Source organism: Rhodnius prolixus, unplaced genomic scaffold (genome assembly GCF_049639745.1).
Source record: "Rhodnius prolixus isolate KJV_2025 unplaced genomic scaffold, Rpr scaffold_1, whole genome shotgun sequence".
Classification (NCBI taxonomy): Eukaryota; Metazoa; Arthropoda; class Insecta; order Hemiptera; family Reduviidae; genus Rhodnius; species Rhodnius prolixus.
In genome coordinates, this window is record NW_027411581.1 from 65,648,616 (window position 1) to 65,673,106 (window position 24,491).

At 36.8% G+C, this 24,491-nt stretch overlaps 1 protein-coding gene and 1 long non-coding RNA gene across 8 annotated transcripts in view; both read left to right on the forward strand.

The window, feature by feature from the left end:
* The window catches only part of LOC141446157 (uncharacterized), a 75,786-nt gene extending 72,925 nt beyond the window's left edge, over positions 1-2,861 (forward strand). Inside the window, exon 6 of one of the 2 annotated variants that reach the window (XR_012453556.1) lies at positions 744-2,861. This is a non-coding gene — a long non-coding RNA (uncharacterized lncRNA). The remainder of the gene's footprint in view (positions 1-743) is intronic. The other variant, XR_012453555.1, reaches the window with a different exon arrangement.
* The window catches only part of Eip63E (cyclin dependent kinase Eip63E), a 237,518-nt gene that overhangs the window by 190,264 nt on the left and 22,763 nt on the right, over positions 1-24,491 (forward strand). For 5 of the 6 annotated variants that reach the window (XM_074112581.1, XM_074112580.1, XM_074112582.1 and 2 more), the window contains one exon: positions 22,185-22,319. In XM_074112581.1, coding sequence (XP_073968682.1) covers positions 22,185-22,319 — 135 coding nt within the window. Of the gene's footprint in view, positions 1-20,346; positions 20,568-22,184; positions 22,320-24,491 lie in introns of those variants that run through there. The other variant, XM_074112585.1, reaches the window with a different exon arrangement.

Below are 24,491 nucleotides of genomic sequence, written 5' to 3' on the forward strand. Positions count from 1 at the left end.
GGGACTGTTTATACAGGAAGTTACAAAGTTTTCCGTAGCATTGTAGATAAATGTAGACACGCTGGCAACATCAAGTGCTACATGTATCTAGTCTATGGGTGTTCACCGGGGATATGACCCAACTAGCATTTGTTTTGAACAATAGCATTCTAAAAACCCTGTTAACCGCCAAGAATCACCAGGAATCACTCTCAGGGCCCCCCCCCCGGATAGTAGCAGATTGGGATCCACCATATTATATTATATTTATTAAAAAAAAATATGAAAATTTTTTTTGTTGCTTTCTTTTATGGTAATAATAAAAATTTTGCCTTTCTTAATGCAGTTCATTACCAAGCATGCGTGTTGGTTTTTAACATTCAGGTTATCTGATGGACCTTATAGCCATCCATATAAAGGGCCCGCCTAGCAACAGGTGTGTTCAATATTAGATGTAAGGAAAAACATCACTAGCGTGCATGAACTTTGACATTTGGCTGCTGCACAGAGAGAGAGAGCTGTGTTGCCTAGGTTACTCCGGGCACCCTTATTTATTTATTCTACAAAAAAAATACTGACAAATTGCCTACAAAAAAAATACATATTTGAAGATCCTCTAATCCTCTAATTGTTCCCTGAAACTTTACTCTGTTTCAAAGAAAATCGGGTTTTCTTTTCTTTTTTTTTCTTCAACAGACAAGGATTCCTGGAGCAACAGGAATTTTCTAGATCTAGTAAACCTAATCTGGTCTCCATTGTTACAGAACCTTACGAGGTGATCCGATTTTTTAGTGGAGGTGGTCGCGTCTGATGCGAAACGTCTACATCATCATTCGTTTCGGTTGCCCTGCACAGTTTCCTGCGAATAAGAGACAAAGAGTAATAAAAATAACCAATTAACCCACTGGATTGATTTGGGAAAAACCAATATAAAATTAATTTGTATTTATTTTTTTATTACATACATGGACCTGATCGTAATTGATTTTATTAAAGGTATTGTACAGATTATCGATTTTAGATGTAAGCATAAAATTTTACAAGTGGTTTATGTGGTGTGTATTAAATAAAGGGCGGGCAGCAAAGAGTCCAACTAGGAATCTTAAGAGATGCCCCTGATGAAAGATTTAACAACTTCCTAACTAACTGAACACAATATTATGAGGGCGAGCAACAAAGAATCCAACTAAGAATCTTAAGAGATGCCCCTGATGAAAGATTTAACAACTTCCTAACTAACTGAACACAATATTATGAGGGCGAGCAACGAAGAATCCAACTAAGAATCTTAAGAGATGCCCCTGATGAAAGATTTAACAACTTCCTAACTAACTGAACACAATATTATGAGGGCGAGCAACAAAGAATCCAACTAAGAATCTTAAGAGATGCCCCTGATGAAAGATTTAACAACTTCCTAACTAACTGAACACAATATTATGAGGGCGAGCAACAAAGAATCCAACTAAGAATCTTAATAGATGCCCCTGATGAAAGATTTAACAACTTCCTAACTAACTGAACACAATATTATGAGGGCGAGCAACAAAGAATCCAACTAGGAATCTTAAGAGATGCCCCTGATGAAAGATTTAACAACTTCCTAACTAACTGAACACAATATTATGAGGGCGAGCAACAAAGAATCCAACTAAGAATCTTAAGAGATGCCCCTGATGAAAGATTTAACAACTTCCTAACTAACTGAACACAATATTATGAGGGCGAGCAACGAAGAATCCAACTAAGAATCTTAAGAGATGCCCCTGATGAAAGATTTAACAACTTCCTAACTAACTGAACACAATATTATGAGGGCGAGCAACAAAGAATCCAACTAGGAATCTTAAGAGATGCCCTTGATGAAAGATTTAGCGACTTCCCAACCACTAACTGAACTGAATATTATGATTGCAGAGACAATCGAAGGAAGTCAACGAATTTCTTTGTGAAAGATTTCCTTTCAAAAGGTGTTAATTTAGGAAAAATTGGTAACGACTGCAATGCTTTGCTCGTACTAGAAAAAATAGAAGTAAGCAATGTTTTACAAATACCTTTAGATGGAAATCTTGATGTACTCTTAGCTGGTGTGGACCAACACGAGCCCGAGAAGTGTAGGGGAGCGTACGTTTATCTGGAACCTTTCTCCAGGAGGCATCTTAAGATAGTTCTGGAGAAGAGACAGGATTAAGGCATGCCTCTAAAAGTGCCATTTAAATGTAATGTGAAAGGCCTCTTTCCCTGAGTAATTTGTATTATCGACGAGATATACTATTCATAAATTGCTTTCCATGAACGCGGCGGCGGCGGCAACTCAAAGCTTGATGATTCGATTTATTGATCAAACAAAAGATGATGAGTGAAATTTTGGTGTGAAACTAATTCTCGATTTATTTCTGGATTTAAGGGATTGGCCCAAAAGAGTATACAGATCCTGAAGATCATTTTGGATTGCGTTGGCCCAATTCATGGATCATATTTATGGGACTTAACCCTGACTTGTAACCCAGTTTCTTTTAGGCAGCACCCCATATTTACACTAGAAGGACTCCCTCTAGTACGACTATAAACATACTTATAAATAAATTGAAATCTTAAAAAAAAAGAACAAAATGAAATCAATCATCTACCTTACTAGATTATTCCTTTATTTACACACGCAATTCCATCATTTCAGCATCGATTTCCCATTTCTCTTTGGACACAATAAACAGAGAATCATCAGATAATATCTTTGAAAACACAATTGATGTGAAAGAAGGAATAAAACGTTAGGAATTGCACATCTGAAACCTGTTAACAAAAATTTTTTTCATTTACATTAATTTTACTTCTCGCATGTTCAATACGATAATAGAAACTGTTCTACATCTAGATCTAATTATTTTTCCTCCGCTTCCTTTTTCTGTACGATAACAATAATTTCCGCTTTCACATACATTACACGTAGGTGAGTGAGATATAGAGAGAGAGAGAGAGAGAGAGTAAGGAAAAGAAAGATCAATTTTTCCTGCAATAAATGAAAAAAAAAGGACATGTTCAAACATTAAATTGAGAAAATTATCTTCTTGTTGAAATAAATACTTTTGAAAACAATAAAAGTTTTCAACGTAATTGAGAAAAACATCGACACAGGCAATTTGAATCGTTTCAATTTGTTGATTTAGAGGACATGATGATAATAATTGGGATATCTGCACAAAATCTTTTATTTTGGGTAATATGCTTGTATTTTATCCATTTATTGTATCACTCATCGGTTTCGAACTTTAAACCATTAATCAGTTTCGGCACTACACACTCGTGACTCCAGGTCGGGTGATTATTTTAAGCGAACCGACTTGCTAGCTTAGAGTTATTTGAGAGGTACTGAGGAAGAAGGTTGAGAGGCGGCGGGAAACCATATCTCCAGTAAACAATGGGAACAATTATTACACGCGTCATACTGAACTGACGACAGGCTATGGAGTCCTCTGTTGGTTGTTGGCGCCGGAATTCCTGCAATGCTCTAGACTAGAGGGAGGGATGGGCCATGGTCCCGGGTACGGCGGGACCGTTTCCGCTTATTGCACAAGTTTATATTAGTGGTTTTCTCTATTGCAACGTTGGAATGTTCTAGACTCGGTAGGAGGAGGAGAAGGAGAACTTGATATATATAAAGTTTTAGAGGACGGCATAGAATGGGAGTTGGGAGAAGAGATGCTGCGCGCACGGTCAACGATAGAGAGAGCTTAGAGGAATAGCATCTTGGAATTTGATATAAGGAGCTTTTGTCATCTTCCTTACGGCTCCTTACCTGTGGGAACATATATCTGTTTACAGACGTAACTACACACATCTTTATTCAACTCTTGGGAGAAAAGAAGGAATGTATCCATTTCAATAAAAACGCTTTTTTTTAGAAACCCACTTTTCTCTTGGTAGCCCATAACTTTCAAATTATTTCTTTCCTGTCATTTTTTTGGGATGTGTTTAATCTTTTATTTAGACATAGTTCTATATCTGGTTGATCCATAAATTCAGTTTTATTACAACAACAGAAATTGAGTAGTATGTATCAAAATCGTTGACGGGTGGACTATATTTTATTCCATCCTATTTTATAGGATTATAAATGGAACGATAGAATTTTTATTTTAAATTGGCGAGGGGCCATAAATTTTAATGAAATGATTAATTGTAAAAATATTCTTGTTACAACAGGTTTAATTATTAAGATTATGAATAGACTTACCTAATAACATCCCGTTTTGTCCCGGAACTATCTCGTTTTGATGTTATGGCCAGTGGCATTTTTTTCATGAAAATTTATAAGTGCCAAATTGCATTGATGCAACTGATTCCAATGCAAAATGCATTCAATGCCGCTATCTCCTAAAAATCTAAATTATAGAATATATATTTTCTATCTGCCAAGCACATTTTTGCATCCATCGAAATACAGTGGTACCTAAGTTTTCGAACGACTTGACTTTCGAACAAATCGGTATTCGACCAAGAAATTCGAGAAAATATTGTCCTAAAATCCGAACAAACATTTGGAACTCGAACACCACCGAGATGAGCCGAGTTGTTTTTATATTTACACTTTTAGATCTTATTTCTTGTTTAGATACACGTTTTTACACAAAATATAAAAATTAGGCCAGTAAAACGGCATATTTCTGGAGCTTAGAAACGAAATAAACTACATAGTTTACTACATTATTTGTTATGGGATAAATTGTTTCTCGGTTCTCGACCGCACTTCAGGAACGAATCGTGGTCAAGAACCGAGGTACCTCTGTAAAATATTTTCAGCCTATGAATTTTCTGAATAATGGAGATAGATTGGCTGAAACAATAGTAAAGAAGATAAGATTCTAATAGGGTAGCCCTTAAGGCCTACGCCACTGCGACCCCTTTGGATCTATTGTGACTCCCCGCACTCTAGAAGCTTACCCCACCAGACCTTCGCGTTTAATCAGACTCTTAATTCTGGACAGCGACTTCTCTTAGGGAAAGCTCCTCAGGCCTTGATTTTTTTTTTTTTTCCTCCCCCAAGAAGTAACATCCTTAGCCACAGACAAGCCCCCTCATACTGGACACAACACGTGCAGAGTGCCCCGTTTCCTCCTCTTCCTCCTCACAGAACCTACAAAAGGCTATCATCCACCAGGTGCCCATGCATTGCATGTGTTTTCTGCAGCCTGCAGTGGCCAAGTTAATAGGCCCTACAATTATCCTTATAGCCCCACGCGGCTTTGACGGATTAATTCTGCAATCAGCGAATAATGAAGATAGATTGACTGAAACAATTGTCAAAGATTTATTTTAAGGGCAGCACACCTGGATGAAGGATTTTAGTTCCCCCTAGTAGGTAAGTGATTCCAGATGTACAATGTGGATCAACCAAAATTCTTGTTCCAGACTTGTAAGTAGATTTTAAAATTCGTAGTTTGGAAAAAATTGTATACGTTCATGTTGTTAGAAAAAATTAATAAAAACTTATATACTCGTAAGCGGTCAGGTCAAAGATTGAATTATTTTATTATCTTTTTAATAACAATAATTTTGGAGCGTCTGTGTTTGTGATAGTAAGTAATCGCCTATTTTTTTCAGGCGGGGCTTAACGTCCAATTAAGTAGGGAAGGGATTAGCTATGCGGTTAGCGTACTGGACACCCCCACGCGGAGGTCCCGGGTTCGAATCCAGCTGCTGACCCTTAGATTTTCTCTTCCTAGGAGCTTCTTACAGCTCACTATGGACAGTGTTGTCTGTAACGAGAGAACACTGTCCGGAGGCCGGCAGTGCACTGAAAAAAGCTCCGGGCGCCAATAATCTTAGATGTTGACGCGCCTTAAATCATTTAAAAAAAAAAAAACTAGGGTTCGTGGATGGAGGCGACTAGCAAACATACTCTACTGTAAATTTCTTTTATTAACCTTTAAATAAAATCCAAGGCCTAGAGACCGGGAATCGAACCCAGTACCACAATGCATATTAGCTTTACAGGTCTCGCCTCTTAAACCCGCTCGGCTACCGTGGCGCCAACGTGTTTGATGAACTTTGATATCTGAAGTAATAACTGTAGATTGATTTTTTTTTTTTTTAGTGAAGATCAAGTAATACACAATTTACACAGATTTATATGCACATGATTTCTGATTGCTAATAACGTAACATATGATTTCAGCCAGCGTTCATAAATAAAAGTAATAAATCTTTATTAATAATAAACAAAATTGATCGATGCAATGGAAAGGTTCATTCAATTTCAGCTGGTAACAAAACCCATAAATTTAGAACTACAATAGAGTGTTCTACTTATTACCAATTAAAACTTTTTGTTTATTTTAAATTGGGTATAAATTAAGTACTTTGTTATTTTTGTGCCCAAAAGGCATCCTGATTCTTTTTATAATAATTTCTTTAATTTATATTCAAATGTTCGCATTGCGTTAGTTGTAAAAGTAATTAATTTCTTCTTCTTTTTTCTGAGAGTTTTTTTCGAATATTTTCTTTGAGTAATTTTTTTTTTTTTAAGGAAAAATTAATTTTGGCCATCTTGAGATGTATTAATTTAAAAATTTCCTTATTACTTTAAGCACCTGTAGAGAATTGTTATGAGAGAAGTTATTGTTTAAGTGTACTTACCATATTTTTTAATTTTATTTTTAGCTTAAACATCTTGTCGATTATAGTTAGCTAGAGAAACTTTGTTTCACCCTACAGCTGTTATAAAAACACATGTTTTATTGTGGGCTACTGCTGCTGCTCCATATTTATGGTGGAGAGAAATTGAACTAACCATCCTGATTCATAGGTTATTACCTTTTTCCACTATCTCAATAAACGTGGCCTAAAACACACATCAATATTATATCTACTCGCTCCGAGCGATTTTTATTTCATTTTATATATTGTTTAATATATTTTCTATTTTTATTTATTTACAGTAACTATCCAAGTGTAATAAAAAAAGTCGCAAATAACCTGAAACAAATGGTCATTTTTATTAGTGCTGGGCCAGTTGTTAGTAACCTAATCTAACCATATATTTGTTTGTTTTTGTTTTTTATATACTATCGATATACTACAAGTATAACAAATTTTAGTAGCTGATGAAATTGAATTGAGAAAAGCTCGATACATCTTTTAAAAATCGATTTATTGAACTGGCAGGAATGATTTTAACCAATAGTAGTCCAGATATCTACTGCAATCTTTCGTTTTCAGTTATGCTGACCACCGCCCACTCCACAAATAGACAAATTGTAAAAAACCATTTTCCTTTGGGACACTCATAGGAGCTGAAAATGGATGCTTTCTTGTTGAACGCTGACTCGTTCTCCCGCTTACTAAGAACAATAACAAGAGTAAGGTTTTACTAGAGGCAGGTTAGTAAACAGCTTTTCCCCACAACTACTAGAAAGGGGAAATAAAAACTGATTTGTTTACAATATCTAGTCGTCTTCTTTCCAATCCAAACACAATAAACGTCAGTGCCCTTGTTTACTGCTCCGCCGTAGAGATGTTGTGTGGAGACGAGGCGAGTTTCATAGCTTTGGCAAACCCCTTTCTTTAATACAAACCTCCTTAGTACTCTGTCATGTAACGAAGGTTCGTCTTGCTATCAACTGAATTATTGATTTTTTTTTCTCTAAATTATTTAATAAATTTCTTTTGATCCCTGCACAATCAATTTGAATGCTCAGGCCTTCTATGCAGAAGACTTAATTTGAATATTAATGCTGAAACATTTTTAGAATGTCTGCAAAAAAAAAGTATAAATAGATTTCTATCTACCATCTTACAGTTTTCGAAGGTTAGCTCATAGTTAGAATTGTGTTTAAAGTTGAAAAAAAAAAAGGTCGTAAAAATGGCACTATAAAATTAAAATTACGTGTTATTGTTAAGAGTTAGTTAACATTCTACAAATATCTGTTTCAGATTGCCATAAATTGGTAGTATTCTGGACTTGTGGAAAGCTTCGACTTAATCCAGGCAATTAAAGTGGGCATTCATTATCAGGGAATACATTACAGTTTGACGTCACCTTTGGGTTATTTCGGGAGTGTAAAGAAAAGGCTAATGAAGCACAGGTTGATTACATTGTGTAAAAGACTTTTGAATGGGTTTAAGATTAGAATGTTGGATCGTATTGGGTGTTGTTCTATAGTCATAAGGAAAGATTCATTTTCGCTAGTCACCTTAATAATTGTTAAGAAAATAATATTTAAAGAACAAACAAAATATTAAAACGTCCAAGTATTAATTTTCATTTCAGTTGGGGTGGAGTGGGGGAATGCTAAGTATATTGCTAGCTATCAGCGGGTTTAGACGTAATCTTTTGGGGGCAGTTTGGAATGGATCGATGTGCTGGAGGAAAGCTGTTCAGTGGGGGCGGCAGTAGAAGAAGTAGGAGCCGTGGAATGCGAGTGGCTCCAATGCAATATCCATAATTGGTGAGATGTCTGCGTTGGATGTGGCTGTTAGGATCTAGCCGCCACGCTAATACTTCCAACTGCTGGGAGGGAGGTGTCATGTTTGAAACATTGCCTGTCAGGAACTTGTCTGTACATGTTCTAGTTTCGTTTTTTTTTTATTTTTTTACTTCAGCAGACTAACCCAAACCCAAAACAGTAAATTTTTGGTAAGATGTACAAAAAAAATACACTTTTGTCTTCAGCACCTGCACATAATCATGAGTATAATACTAAGCGAGTGGAAGTAACGCGATTAATCAAGTAATTGCCGAAGGCATCCGTTTGGTTTTATATTTATATAAGCCCAAGTCCAAAAAAGTGGTTTATATGAATTGGTCTTTACATTTTTTTTACTTTATTTATTTATTAGTATGAACTAAAGTAATGCATATTTTTTACGTCCAACTACCAAATTAGGTATCGTGGACGGAGGCGACTAGCAAACATACTTCACTATAAATTTCTCATATTAAACATTAAATAAAATCCAAGGCCTAGACCGGGGGAATCGAACCCACTAAACCAACAATACATCTTAGCATTGCGGGTCTAGCCTATAGCCGCCTAACATTCTTTACTGTAAATTTCTTTTATTAAACACATTAAATAAAATCCAAGGCCTAGACCAGGGGAATCGAACCCACTAAACCAACAATGCATCTTAGCAGTGCGGGTCAAGTCTCTTAACCGCTCGGCTATCGTGTCGCCTTGGTAATTTAGAATAAGGGCTTTTTAGGGACTGGGAAATCCCTTTAAAGAGCTATTTCAGTATTTACTTTTCATACGAGGGTCGTTTGAAAAGTCCGTGCAAAAATAAAAACTACTTAATTTTTGGGGGTAAACCTTTTTTATTTTTCAACATAGTCTCCTCATTTTAGGCTTATACACTTCGTCCAACGCTGCACTAGTTTGTTGATCCCTTCCGAATAATAGGATTTGTGCAAGTCTGAAAAATAGCCATTCGTTTCTGCAATCACCTCCTCGTTTGAATAAAATCTTTTTCCCGCCAGCCATTTCTTCATATTGGGGAACAAATAGTAGTCCGAGGGAGCCAAGTCTGGAGAATAGGGGGGATGTGAAACGAGTTGGAACCCTATTTCCATTAATTTTGCGACCACAACTGCTGAGGTGTGAGCTGGTCGTGATGGAAAAGGACTTTTTTGTGGGCCAATCGTGGGCGTTTTTCTTGCAGCTCGGTTTTCAAACGGTCCAATAACGATGAATAATATGCACCTGTAATAGTTTTACCCTTTTTCAGATAGTCGATGTGGATTATTCCTTGCGAATCCCAAAAGACAGTCGCCATAATCTTTCCGGCCGAAGGAACGGTCTTCGCCTTTTTTGGCGCAGATTCCTCCTTGGTAACCCATTGTTTAGATTGTCCTTTGGTCTCAGGAGTGTAGTGATGTATCCATGTTTCATCCACAGTGACGAAACGACGCTTAAAGTCCTGCGGATTCTTCTGGAACAGCTGCAAACCGTCCTTGCAACACTTCACACGATTTCGTTTTTGGTCAAGCGTGAGCAATCGCGGCACCCATCTTGCGGATAGCTTTGTCATGTCCAAATGTTGATGCAAAATATTATGTACCCGTTCATTCGAGATGCCCACAGCACTAGCAATCTCACGCACCTTCACTCTTCTGTCATCCATCACCATATCATGGATTTTATCAATGATTTCTGGAGTAGTAACCTCAACAGGGCGTCCAGAACGTTCAGCGTCACTTGTGCCCATATGGCCACTCCGAAAATTTTAAAACCACTTATAAACTGTTCTAATCGAAGGTGCAGAGTCACCATAATGTTTATCAAGTTTCTCTTTAGTCTCCTGAGGCGTTTTGCCTTTCATAAAGTAGTGTTTAATCAACACACGAAATTCTTTTTCGTCCATTTTTTGAAAATCACTCGACTTCCTCGATTCAAACGAATGCCAAACACAAAGAAATAGACCGATCTGGCTGAAACTTGGTGTGTGTTCTTCCAAGAGATGCTACTAACTAAACATAACCTCGATACGCGCCAGTGGTGCTATCTCTCTGACTTTGCACGGACTTTTCAAACGACCCTCGTATATTGCTGAACTTTAACTAATAATTGAATGATTATTCCAGGCGATACCCCTAAAGAATGGGGGGGGAGAGATTGAAGGTGGATTTCTCTCTAAAGTATCTTTTACATTACAATGTACGGTTTAAACAAACTGTATAATGTAAGGTAAAACTTAAATATGTTTGAAAACTCTAAATTTAAATGAAACAAAAGTCTATAGTTTAGTTATTGCAGTTAGAAAAAAATTCTGGGTAATTTTTAATTCTGTTATTAATCACAGCGGAGTTTTATTGCTTCTGTTATTATTATTAATACTATGCGTTTCAAGTTTGTTCATAGTATTTTTACTTTAAATTATTCCTGTATTATATAGGACGTCGCTAGTATTATATGTGCGGTAGCTTTTTACGCTTATATTCTTCAGTTTATTGAAAAAAATCTTTTCTTAGTTTTAGATTTATACAAGCATAAAGTAATATGCTTGGTATGTGGTATTAGAGCTATAGTGTTGTTCCCTTTTAGAGCTACAGTGTTGTTCCCTTTTTAAGTATGTGATATACAAGTCTAATATGAGGGAAGTCGTGCTCCTATCTGGAGCAGTATAGCCCACGTGTTGTTTCCTATATCGTAACTCTTAAGGGCCCTCCCTATCTTCCTCTGGAGTACTTTTTTTTTCATTTTTTTATTTCTCTCTCTCTTTCCACATTCATTTCTATATCCAGACTTCAATAACGTGTTTCTATAATAATTTAGCTCATTTATATTCTATTGTTGCGCACTTTTATTACGTTCAGGAATAGTCCATCGTTATACAGTAGAAATGGTGTGTCCTAGAGTTACGAAGAAGGCAAAGAATGAAAAACAAGATGGAATAAGTGTGCAAATGAAGAAGAACAGGAAAAAACGTGAATGGACAAGAAAATTATTTTTATAAATTTGTTACATTCTTTTACAGCCAGCGGTGACCCTAGTACACTCTTTTTGGTTTACGTGATCGGAAATTGCCCCCTCGTGGCCACAGAGAACTTGGCGTGATAAGTGAAGGTTTTCACTGAAGGAAAATGCAACTGTTCTCTTTTGCCGCCTCCAAGGTTGCCCTGGTATTATTGCTTGGTAGTCATTATCAATTTAATCTTTCTTTAAGATAAGAAAATTTTATTCTAACCGCATTTCATATAGAACCTTTTTTTTTTTAACTTAACCATTAATACTGCATCAGTAGCTTTGTAATTTCAAGGTTTTACTTTATAAGCTATTCTCCCGCAACCCAGTAGTTGGGAGGAGAAGAATTATAGTTTCTAGAAAAGAGTGTAATTATTTGTTAAATCGATTTTTACAATCGAGTAAAATAAATTAAAGTAATGCTTACGTTTTACATACGGGCTTTACATTTAACAACCACGAGAAAAAAGCGGCCACTCCGAAAATTTTGAAACCACTTATAAACTGTTCTAATCGATGGTGCAGAGTCACCATAATGTTTATCAAGCTTCTCTTTAGCTCTCCTGAGGCGTTTTGCCTTTCATAAAGTAGTGTTTAATCAACACACTCGACTTCCTCGATTCAAACGAATGCCAAACACAAAGAAATAGACCGATCTGGCTGAAACTTGGTGTGTGTTCTTCCAAGAGATGCTACTAACTAAACATAACCTCGATACGCGCCAGTAGTGCTATCTCTCTTGACTTTGCACGGATTTTTCAAACGACCCTCGTAATTGGCTGCCTTTGAAAAGGTTGGGTTTTCTCGCATGGTACATGAAGCATAGCGCTCACCAGGTCTTCTCCACTCACGGTCCCGGTCATCTGATTGCCACAATGCAAACCGGCACTCATCTGTGAAGAGAACAGCCCCCTCCCCCCATTGCTCAAGGGTCCAATGGAGATACTGATTTACAAAAAGTCTCCTTTCTACTCGATGCCTCTCCAGTAGAAGAGGACCTGTTGCGAGACGTCTAGAGACTAAGTTATTCTTTTGAAGCCTTCTAATGACTGTCCGAGAGCTCACCCTGACATTACGGACCGTTTGTAGTTCGCTACGTATCTCGGGAGCGGTCACATTACGATTGCGCATACTGTAAGAGTAATAAAACGATCGTCTCTAGGCGACGTACATCGCTGTCGACCGCTACCTTCTCTTCGATCGAGACTTCCGGTGGTCCTAAGTCGTTGAAGACCATCGTGGATGGTAGAGCGCGGCTCACCTATGACTTGAGCGATGTACCGTACGCTACGCCCTTCGTTGGCCAAAGCATCTGCCCGGGCAAGGTCTTCACGACTTAAAACCATCCTTTTAGGGGAAAAAGTCAATTTAATTAAATTTTTGCAAAAATTTATGTTTAATCAAAGAATACGAGGGTCGTTTGAAAAGTCTGTGCAAAGTCAGAGAGATAGCACCACTGGCGCGTATCGAGGTTATGTTTAGTTAGTAGCATCTCTTGGAAGAACACACTCCAAGTTTCAGCCAGATCGGTCTATTTCTTTGTGTTTGGCATTCGTTTGAATCGAGGAAGACGAGTGATTTTCAAAAAATGGACGATAAAGAATTTCGAGTGTTGATTAAACACTACTTTATGAAAGGCAAAACGCCTCAGGAGACTAAAGAGAAGCTTGATAAACATTATGGTGACTCTGCACCTTCGATTAGAACAGTTTATAAGTGGTTTCAAAATTTTCGGAGTGGCCATATGGGCACAAGTGACGCTGAACGTTCTGGACGCCCTGTTGAGGTTACTACTCCAGAAATCATTGATAAAATCCATGATATGGTGATGGATGACAGAAGAGTGAAGGTGCGTGAGATTGTTAGTGCTGTGGGCATCTCGAATGAACGGGTACATAATATTTTGCATCAACATTTGGACATGACAAAGCTCTCCGCAAGATGGGTGCCGCGATTGCTCACGCTTGACCAAAAACGAAATCGTGTGAAGTGTTGCAAGGACGGTTTGCAGCTGTTCCAGAAGAATCCGCAGGACTTTAAGCGTCGTTTCGTCACTGTGGATGAAACATGGATACATCACTATACTCCTGAGACCAAAGAACAATCTAAACAATGGGTTACCAAGGGGGAATCTGCGCCAAAAAAGGCGAAGACCGTTCCTTCGGCCGGAAAGATTATGGCGACTGTCTTTTGGGATTCGCAAGGAATAATCCTCATCGACTATCTGGAAAAGGGTAAAACTATTACAGGTGCATATTATTCATCGTTATTGAACCGTTTGAAAACCGAGCTGCAAGAAAAACGCCCATGATTGGCCCACAAAAAAGTCCTTTTCCATCACGACAACGCACCAGCTCACACCTCAGTAGTTGTGGTCGCAAAATTAATGGAAATAGGGTTCCAACTCGTTTCACATCCCCCCTATTCTCCAGACTTGGCTCCCTCGGACTACTATTTGTTCCCCAATATGAAGAAATGGCTGGCGGGAAAAAGATTTTATTCAAACGAGGAGGTGATTGCAGAAACGAATGGCTATTTTTCAGACTTGCACAAATCCTATTATTCGGAAGGGATCAACAAACTAGAGCAGCGTTGGACGAAGTGTATAAGCCTAAAAGGAGACCATGTTGAAAAATAAAAAAGGTTTACCCCAAGAAATTAAGTAGTTTTTATTTTTGCACGGACTTTTCAAACGACCCTCGTATAATTTGAAAAAATTAAAAAACTCACTTGATAAGCTGACTCAAGAAAAATGAAAAATCTGTTAACCCGTTTTAAACACTTTAAAAGAATAAGTATCACTGATAAATGGTAAACAACTAGTCTGCAATGTTAGTTTGAGCTCAAAGATCATTGCTAACATTTGTACCTAATTATTAAAGAAGATAAACAAATAACTACAGGTGTCCGGTTTTTTTTGTCACTGAGTGTATACAATATGTATATAATGTATATATATATTAAATTTTTTGTTTTGTTTAAATGAAAGGAAGGAAAATCTTAAGGTCTAAGAAAAATTGCTGTAGGAAAATATACATGCAATATTCAGAGAATTGTTGGCCCTCATTCCCCTGCCAATAAGATATCAGGGGCAGTAATTTTCAGTGTTTTTCTTTTTCTAGATTTGTTCTTCCTCCTTTATGTTGGTTCCTGTTCGCAGAATGCAGAATAGAAGCTGTTAATATTGAATGTGGGACACTCGGGTAAATCATAATTTTCCTTCAATATATATACATCTCTGTAGTTGTTCTGGTTTTGTTTTTTCTTTGTTCATATTTAATTTTTGTTTCCCCTAGCAACATCTTGAAAAAACAAAAAGAGATGCAGACTCTCTTTTTTAAATGTGCGAATCATCGATCTTATCGTTCCTTAAATCTGTGAAAGTGATTTGTTTTAAATTACTTTTGGATGACAGGACAATGTAAATCATAAAAATTTTATGAACACAAATCTTGGAAATGAAAGTTAACTTGACTCTTTTAGGATTTTCGCCGGAGAGCTTTCCTCAGAATGTATGGAAACATGAAAGTCGATTATAGGAGAGGTGATCTTTGGAGTAAGTTGGAAAGTTATCGCTGCTTTCATGTTTGTTCGAAGTTCCCACCATCTTCATGTACCAACCATCCATCTGAAGAATGTATTAAGGAATTCTGTTAATACTCTCGCGTGCAATCTACAATGTTAAACGACATTTTCCTTATCTGTTTACGAGTGTGATGTCATCAACTAATAAAGCCATTTCAGATTTATTCCACGAACGATGAAAGAGTATTCTATTCAGTAAATTAGTTTAGATGTCCAACTTGCATACTTGAAAGAAGGCTTTCATCGTCTAGTCTGGTGATAAAATAAGAATCTGATTGGGTAAGTAATTCTTTGTGCAAGACTTTTTCTCTGTTTCCAAGTGGCTGAATCAGCACTTCTTCATTCATTTGCTTCTTAATAAATTAGATTATAGGCAATCAGTTCTTCTCGGTAAGCTGGCTTGGCAAAATTTCATTTGTTTTAACCCACCTAAACTAACTGGAAAGAATCTTCATTCCTTTCTATTAGCAGCTTATCTTCTATTCGGATACAGAGGACTTGTTAACACTTTCAGTTTTAGAAATTATTTTAATTTGTAAATGTACACTTCATACTTACATATGTAATATAAAAAATAAATAAAAGGAAATCACGATTGGAGAAGGCACCCAGTGGTGTGCACTCCAGTAACTTGCTTTGCTACACTGCTCTCACGATAAGAGTAGATCGCGAGGCCATCTTCAATGTCCTTGTAGAATTACCTGGTAATGTGGAGGAAGATAGGTGTTCCATGAGAATGTTAGGATGAGCTGCTGTAGAGTGGAATGAAATTTGAAGTAAACGTGTGTTAGCAAGATCTGTAATGAGAAAGGCATTTTGAGGTCATTATGGATAGTGTGAGGTTAGATAAATAGAAGGGAGCGCTAAGAAGTTTTCGAAGTATTTTTGGACTGTAATGTCTGGGAGGCGTAGTGAGTTAGAGAACGCTTAGTCTTCGATGCCGTATGACCAAATAGGTCACAGTAACATTAGATATAAGAGTCTTTTTTTATATAGATGTAATAGATAAAATGTTTTTTTTTTTTTAAATCAACCCTGTAGATGACGCGTAAAGTACTCGGGCACAGCCATCGGCCTGCGCTATCCATCTTTCGACAAGGCGATTCCTTGGATTGGGCTAAGAGTCTGGGGCGCCTGATGAAGTCGACAAATTAACATGGTCTCAGTACTACCTCTCTTAACACTTGTACAAAGTGACGTAGCTAAATAAAAATAAGGAGGCCCCTCTCCAATTGGTTTTTTCCCCATAATTTTACTTTGACAGTAAAAGTAAAGTAAAGTAAATTGCCTATTTTTTTAGGCGGGCTTTACGTCCAACTACCAATTAGGTGTCGTGGACGGAGGCGACTAGCAAACATACTTTACTATTAAAGTTCTCATATTAACCATTAAATAAACTGCAAGGCCTAGACCAGGGGAATTGTACCCACTAAACCAACAATACATCTTAGCATTGCGGGTCTAGCCTATAACCGCCTAACATACTTTACTGTAAATTTCTTATATTAACCATTAAATAAAATCCAAGGCCTAGAGACACCGGGAATCGAACCCACTAAAACCAACAATACATCTTAGCATTGCGGGTCTAGTCTCTTAACCGTTCGGCTACCGTGGCGCCTTACTTTGACAGTATTTTACAGGACTAAATATTGTTTTAATAGATATTATTTATTAAACAATAAAAAAGTCTTTAGAAAGAGATAAAATTTTGTACTTATACATACTTCTTACAGTTGTTATAAATGACTAGTTTTTAAAAAACAGGACACCATGTCGGTGACAGAAAGATCCATATCTTTTTAATATTTCATTCTAATCTAGGACTGGAACTATCATCCACTTTTTTCCCCCAGCTTACATTTGCGTGACCTAGATCTATTTATCTATTTTCTCTAGTTCTCCTATTTAATATTCCCTTTATCAGTCAGTTCTTTCTTCTATGTTTAGTTAAATGTTTGTACAGATATTTTTCATAGCACCAGCATTTGGCTTAGCCTCGAAAATTTTCATCTCTTGTTGTGGATTGTTTACTTGTTTATTCTGTCTGGAACAATTTGTGTTACTGAATGTACGGCGGCGTTCTTTGGAATATTGCGGTTAACGGGTAACCCACCTGGGCAATATCGGCCTTGTCAATAACATCTGTTGCAGGCTACCATAATTTTTCTCCTCCCCTATTGGTTGAATATATTTTAAATAAACAAATATTTACCTAGACAATTTTTGCAAATAAAAATAGTTTAGGAAATTTTTGTAATTCTCTTATAATTTTTAAAAATACTAATAATGGAGTCAGTCTTTTTCTTCATTAAGGCGCCACGATAGCCGAGCGGTTAAGAGTCTAGACCCGCAATGCTAAGATGTATTGTTGGTTTAGTGGGTTCGATTCCCCTGGCCTAGGCCTTGCAGTTTATTTAATGGTTAATATGAGAACTTTAATAGTAAAGTACGTTTGCTAGTCACCTCCGTCCTCGGCACCTAATTGGGTAATTGGATGTAAAGCCAACCTGAAAAAAATAGGCAATTACTTTACTTCTACTTTATTTTATTCTTCATTAATATTAGTGCATAAGTTAGTTAAATTGGTTGTCTTAACAGTCGTTCGTTGTAAACGCTTTGTTTTTTAGTAAGCAAGGATGCGTAAACTTTAAAGTAAGTAACGCTTCTCTCGATAATATGGAACTGAAGAGCTTCTAGGTAGGTAAGAAATGGATGAACGTGGTTGGAGAAAATATTTGGTTTCTGCCACCTGGTGATATACCATCACCTCGCATTTATCTCTTCTTTTTTTTTTACTCTTACAGCAGATCTTAGGCTTCAATGAAATAGTAGAGGTCGCCAAAGTTGTCTATATAGACCCCCCCAGGGGTGCAACTTTAATTTACATCCAACTACTAATTTAGGTGTCGTGGACGGAGGTGATTAGCAAACATACTTTACTATAAATTTCTCACATTTACCATTAAATAAAATCCAAGGCCTAAGACCAGGGGAATCGAACCTACTAAACCAACAATACATCTTAGCATTGCGGGTCTAGCCTATAACCGCCTAACATACTTTACTATAAATTTCTCATATTAACCATTAAAACCGGGGAATCGAACCCACTAAACCAACAATACATCTTAGCATTGCGGGTTCTTGCCTCTTAACCGCTCGGCTACCGTGGCGCCTATTTTTATTAAAGTATTGTATGGTTCCATCCACTTGTAGCAAACAATTTACAGCATGTGTGATGATATGAACGTTTTTTTTTTTTAATTGTTTATTGATCCCCCTAGATATAATTCAATAAGAAATTAGTATCTTCACTTTAATCTGCCATCAATTATCTGAAAAGATTTATTAAATTAATTTTTATTAATGAAATAATTTTATGAATTTTGTGTTCGCACTTTTTTGTTTTTCTAAACTTTAAATCCCCTTCAAGTACAAAACTGAAGGTAACTAATTCAGGGAAGATAAAATAAGTTTGAAGTGATAATTGGTGGGAATTATGTATTTTTAAAAAGGGAAAACTGGTACTACATTTCTGGAAAAAGGGGAAAGTGATTTCATTAATTAAAATGTGCGCAAAGTTGAAGAAAGTAGTTTAGTTTGTTGCGCAGACTGCTGCTGGCTAAGAAGGCGCCGCAAGCCATAAGAGAATTAATCCAGATACGGCCTCTTACCTGGGTAATTACCTCACAGTCTCTCTCTCCATGCCCCCCCGATTACAAGTTAAGCCCCCCCATATCATCACCGCCCCCCAACCACCCGTTAAATCTTCACTTTACATTCCCGGCGCGCTTCCCATCTCTTCCAACACCAAACTGTTGATGAATCTCCCCCCCCTTTCTCAGTTGAACCAAAATCGTTCAACAAACTTATATAACCCAATCATAAATCTATTACGTACGTAAAATTAAACTTGAAAATTAATTTGTGAGATGTGGCCTAAATAACACCAATTCCCCCCTCCATTTAATCAATGTAAAGTGAGGCGCAGCGTTTTAAGGAGCTTTTAAGTCTTATCCCCCGTCCCCGCTAACAGCTTTTTCTGCTACATGTTCAAAATTATTTATATTTTTTTTAATGAATATTGTTAGATTTTATTCGTCATGGATCGCATGTTTATTTGACATCCCTGACCTGGGATTTTCAGATTTTACGTTCATCGGCAGAGGTAGACTTAAATCAGAAGTATTGACAGGGCCGGATTTTCCTAACTAGGCTAACTAGGGCCTCAAGATCAGGAGAGGGGGGCTACATACAAATTAGTAGGATAAAAAGGAGGCTTCCAGCTCAGTAAACATGGCGGACTAGGAAGCAGAGGTAGACTTAAGTCCAGAAGTATTGACAGGGCCGGATTTTACTAACTAGGCTTCAGCCTAGGGCCTCAAGATCAAAAGAGGGAGCCTACATACAAATTAGTAGGGCAAAAAGGAGGCTTCTAGCTCAGAAAACATGGCGGACTAGGAAGCAGAGGTAGACTTAAGTCCAGAAGTATTGACAGGGCCGGATTTTACTAACTAGGCTTCAGCCTAGGGCCTCAAGATCAAAAGAGGGAGCCTACATACAAATTAGTAGGGCAAAAAGGAGGCTTCTAGCTCAGAAAACATGGCGGACTAGGAAGCAGAGGTAGACTTAAATCAGTATTGACAGGGCCGGATTTTACTAACTAGGCTTCAGCCTAGGGCCTCAAGATCAAGAAGGGGGCCTACATACAAATTAGTAGGGCAAAAAGGAGGCTTCTAGCTCAGAAAACATATCGGACTATGATGAAGTAGGGTCGGCGGCATGGTGTGGTGCAGTTAGAGTCTCCTGCTCTATCCTTCTCTTTACACTATTAACGTGCATCTTTTTCTCTCTCTCTCTCCATCTATATCCATATCACTTAAACTAAATAGTTGATTTGAATTTTTGAAAATAAATTATTTATAGAAAATTACCATCCTACAATTAAAGCTAAGTATTGTATATGGAATAGTGGTTATGAACATTTAATATTTCAGTGCTCCAATTGGGTGAATAACCTGGAAAATCGTGACAGGCCAGTAACTTCATCTAACAATGTATGTAGTTCATAAACTAGGCAAAATTAAAATTACACTATTCTAAAAAAACAGTAAACACTAAAACACTGAACCGAAAATAAGGAGAAATTCTACGCATATGACTAATAAACAAACGTAAAAGTGTATTGGTTAAGATCAACGCGTTCAGCACATTGGGACAACGTAAGAAGGATTAAATAAATATTTAGTACAATTAAAATTAAGCAATATTTTCATACATACATATGTTAGTAATAGATAAACTAATTTAAAATTCATAATTAATTTCAAATTATTTCGTTTGAAATTTCGTAGAAATTGTTATTTCACTGGAATTTTAATTTCACTTTTAAAATTTTGAATTTGAAAAACGACGTTTGATTATTACTTATTATAGTTACTCATGATCTTTTCGTAATGTTATAAGTGTTACTCTGTTTCTGTAGACTTCAGACCTTCAAGTTCAACCAAGTTGCGGTTCAGGACGACATGAATTGCAGTAAGAGAAACCAAATTGTGTTTCTAAATTTTTTTTTTAAGTAAAATTTAAATAATTGACTTAACATAAAACCGAAAAAATAATAAAAACGACAAGTTGCATAACGTGAGGTATTTTAGAAACTCATTTGTATGTGATCGTTTATAATATGAATATAGGGCGCCACGGTAGCCGAGCGGTTAAGAGACTAGACCCGCAATGCTAAGATGTATTGTTGGTTTAGTGGGTTCGATTCCCCTGGTCTTGTATTTTATTTAATGGTTAATATGAAAACTTTATAGTAAAGTACGATATATATTCGTATGTTTGTCCACGACACCTAATTGTTAGTTGGACGTTAAGCCCCGCCTTAAAAAAGTAGGCGATTACTTTACTTTTTATATATTGATTTCGTGACCGTAAATTATTAAATTAAGGATTCAAGATTGGCGAGGAATCGGCCAAATAAAGAAATAACAACTCGTCTTTTATTTGCCAACGTTTCTTCGACAAATATATTGTCTTCTTCAGGGCGTGGCTATGCGGGTTGGTTGGTTGAGTTACAGAAAACGAGTTGTTATTTTTTGATTTGGACCGATTCATCGCCAATTTTGAATCTTTAATCGTTTTTAATGTTATTACTGAGACCTAAGAGAACACAATGTAGATTATTATTTGACCTTTCATCTGGAAGTAAAATTTTGTCTACTTCTGTTTTTCCAGCCATCATATTCTCTGGAGAAGTTTGTCCTTTCCTTTCTTATCTTCTAGTTTATTGCTGTCCTTTCTATTCTGACAACATCTCATTTATTGTATCAACATCCAATGGTGTTCGTAGTATATTTATTATACTGGATATTTACGAGGGTCGTTTGAAAAGTCCGTGCAAAGTCAGAGAGATAGCACCACTGGCGCGTATCGAGGTTATGTTTAGTTAGTAGCATCTCTTGGAAGAACACACACCAAGTTTCAGCCAGATCGGTCTATTTTCTTTGTGTTTGGCATTCGTTTGAATCGAGGAAGTCGAGTGATTTTCAAAAAATGGACGAAAAAGAATTTCGTGTGTTGATTAAACACTACTTTATGAAAGGCAAAACGCCTCAGGAGACTAAAGAGAAGCTTGATAAACATTATGGTGACTCTGCACCTTTGATTAGAACAGTTTATAAGTGGTTTCAAAATTTTCGGAGTGGCCATATGGGCACAAGTGGCGCTGAACGGTTCTGGACGCCCTGTTGAGGTTACTACTCCAGAAATCATTGATAAAATCCATGATATGGTGATGGAAGACAGAAGAGTGAAGGTGCGTGAGATTGCTAGTGCTGTGGGCATCTCGAATGAACATAATATTTTGCATCAACATTTGGACATGACAAAGCTATCCGCAAGATGGGTGCCGCGATTGCTCACGCTTGACCAAAAACGAAATCGTGTGAAGTGTTGCAAGGACGGTTTGCAGCTGTTCCAGAAGAATCCGCAGGACTTTATATATTAATAAACATGTTATATAGTAAAAAACATATTACCAACTACTCGAAAATTTCATTTGTATAATTCATATAAAATTTTTCATCAGCATTTTGCTAATGATTAATTACAAATTAAAGTTATTAATTTTATTTATTTTTTTCGTTTCAGCGATCTCAAAGGATGAAGCCGAAGATAGTAAGACCAAAACGTCTGGTAAACTTCCTTTTAATGGTTACTCCGATGAATTTCTGGATCGATTAGAACCTAACGGCAATATACCCAACGATAAGGATATCAGATATGGTTAGTTAAAATTATTCATTGTATTTATTTTTACTATTCATTATTATTTTTGGTGACTGATTTTTGGGCGCCACGGTAGCCGAGCGGTTTAGAGGCGAGACCTGCGAAGCTAATTTGTATTGTGGTACTGGGTTCGATTCCCGGGGTCTAGGACTTGGGATTTTATTTAATGGTTAATAAAAGAAATTTACAGTAAAGTATGTTAGGCGGTTATAGGCTAGACCCGCAAAGCTAAGATGTATTGTTGGTTTAGTGGGTTCGATTCCCGGTCTCTAGGCCTTGGATTTTATTTAATGATTAATAAAAGAAATTTACAGTAAAGTATGTTTGCTAGTCGCCTCCGTCCACGACATCTAATTTGGTAGTTGGACTTTAAACCCTGCCTCAAAAAATAGGCGATTACTTTACTTTACTTTTACTGTTAACAGGTAACAGTTAATACTGCGACAATTCTGCAGTGAATTTATTACATGAATTCACTGTTTTTTTCCCCCCCAATGATCATGCTTGAATAGCGAAAGTGGTCCATAATGATGTGACAGTACAACATTGATCTTTTCCTCCAATTTAATGCTGAAGCATAGATCAGTGCATAACGATATTCTGCATTCCAGAAGTTTCCACTTCTCTATTTAGTAACATTGTTTTAATGGGACAAGTTTATGGTTAACGTTCCGCCTCGTTTTATACGAGTTTTTTACGTTTTATACGAGTAATTACATTAAACCTATCATAATTACATTACAGTTTGTTGGTAATTTAATTTCCTTTTCCGTTTTCTCTTTAAAATAAGCAATTTCAGTAAATGAAATTGGTCGCACAAGTCATGTTACAAGAAAAAATTAATTAAAATAAAATGTATTCTCAATAAAAGTTTGAAATTTGCTGCAGTCATTAAATGAATTTAACTTTCATTCATTATCCTTCTTCCATGGTCTCCCTCGGGATGACACCAACTTTGATATTAGATTAAGAGCTACATTTATATTATGCACTCCAACTTTTTGCTCCCTGCTCCATTTGTTTGGAACCTCTTTGGAGCGAAATTAGGTTTGTTATTGATCAGACTCCGCAGAGTTCGGAATTCAGACAGAGATCCAGGATATTTTTTTGTGGATTCCTTTATTCCCCCCCCCCATCAAAGTGCCCTTTTTAGTAATTTATATAATTCTAAAATTCACTCTCAATGTTGCTTTTAAAAATTTATCTCAATGCAACAAGCCTCTTTCATGTATTTGTAAATGGTTTGGGTTCTTATTATCCTAAAATTAGGCGCTATCTGGGAGATTCAAGGGTCCCTCTGGAATATATGGAAAAAGAAAATAAAATGTTTCCCAAATAATATATTACAGAAAATAGGATGAAAAATAAATGCCAGTATCAGCTAATTTATAAACAGTCCATGAACAGAGACAAGACAGAAGACACACTAACCCTCTAATGACGTAAAAACAGTACATTGTAAATTAGCCCTGAAGATGACCTAGTCACCATAGGTCCGAAAGCTCCGTCATAATAAAGTTTATAATGACTGAAACTGGCATTAATTTTTTTCATCCTATTGAAACTATGATGATTCAGTCACCAAAAATAATGAACAGATATTAACAGAAAATTTAATTAAGTCTGTATACCACCTCAGGAGCTGTATGTGTATATTTAAAGAAATAGATATGGTAAAATTTATGAAGTGGGCTGGACATGATGTGTGGTTAGGATGAGGAACGCGAGGATATATGCCCAAAAAAAAGGTGTTGAATGAGAGCAATCTCCATGGAGACAGAAGAGTTGGGAGACCAAAGCTGCGCTGGCCGGACATTGTTGCTGGTAATGTAAAGGTCGATGTTGCATATTTCCGACTGGTGAGCGGCTGCACTGGAGAGCAGGACTGATTGGTGGAAACTGGTTGAGGAGGCCAAAAGACTTAGCGTTGGATGATGATGTATACAACCTTAGTAGCTTTTAAGTCAAATTTTATTCGTTCTTGCGCAGCTTCAGGATAGTTTTGATTTTAGGGGTATTGGTCCAATTATTAGTCTATACCACCGAATCCGCCCAATCCGAAGTCACCTTTCCTGATTAGGTCTTGAAAGTCGTATTTAGAGTGTCTTCTGGATATTTCTTGAAGACCAAGGTGTTTTTCTGCTCCAAAATGCCCTACTCTCAGCCATA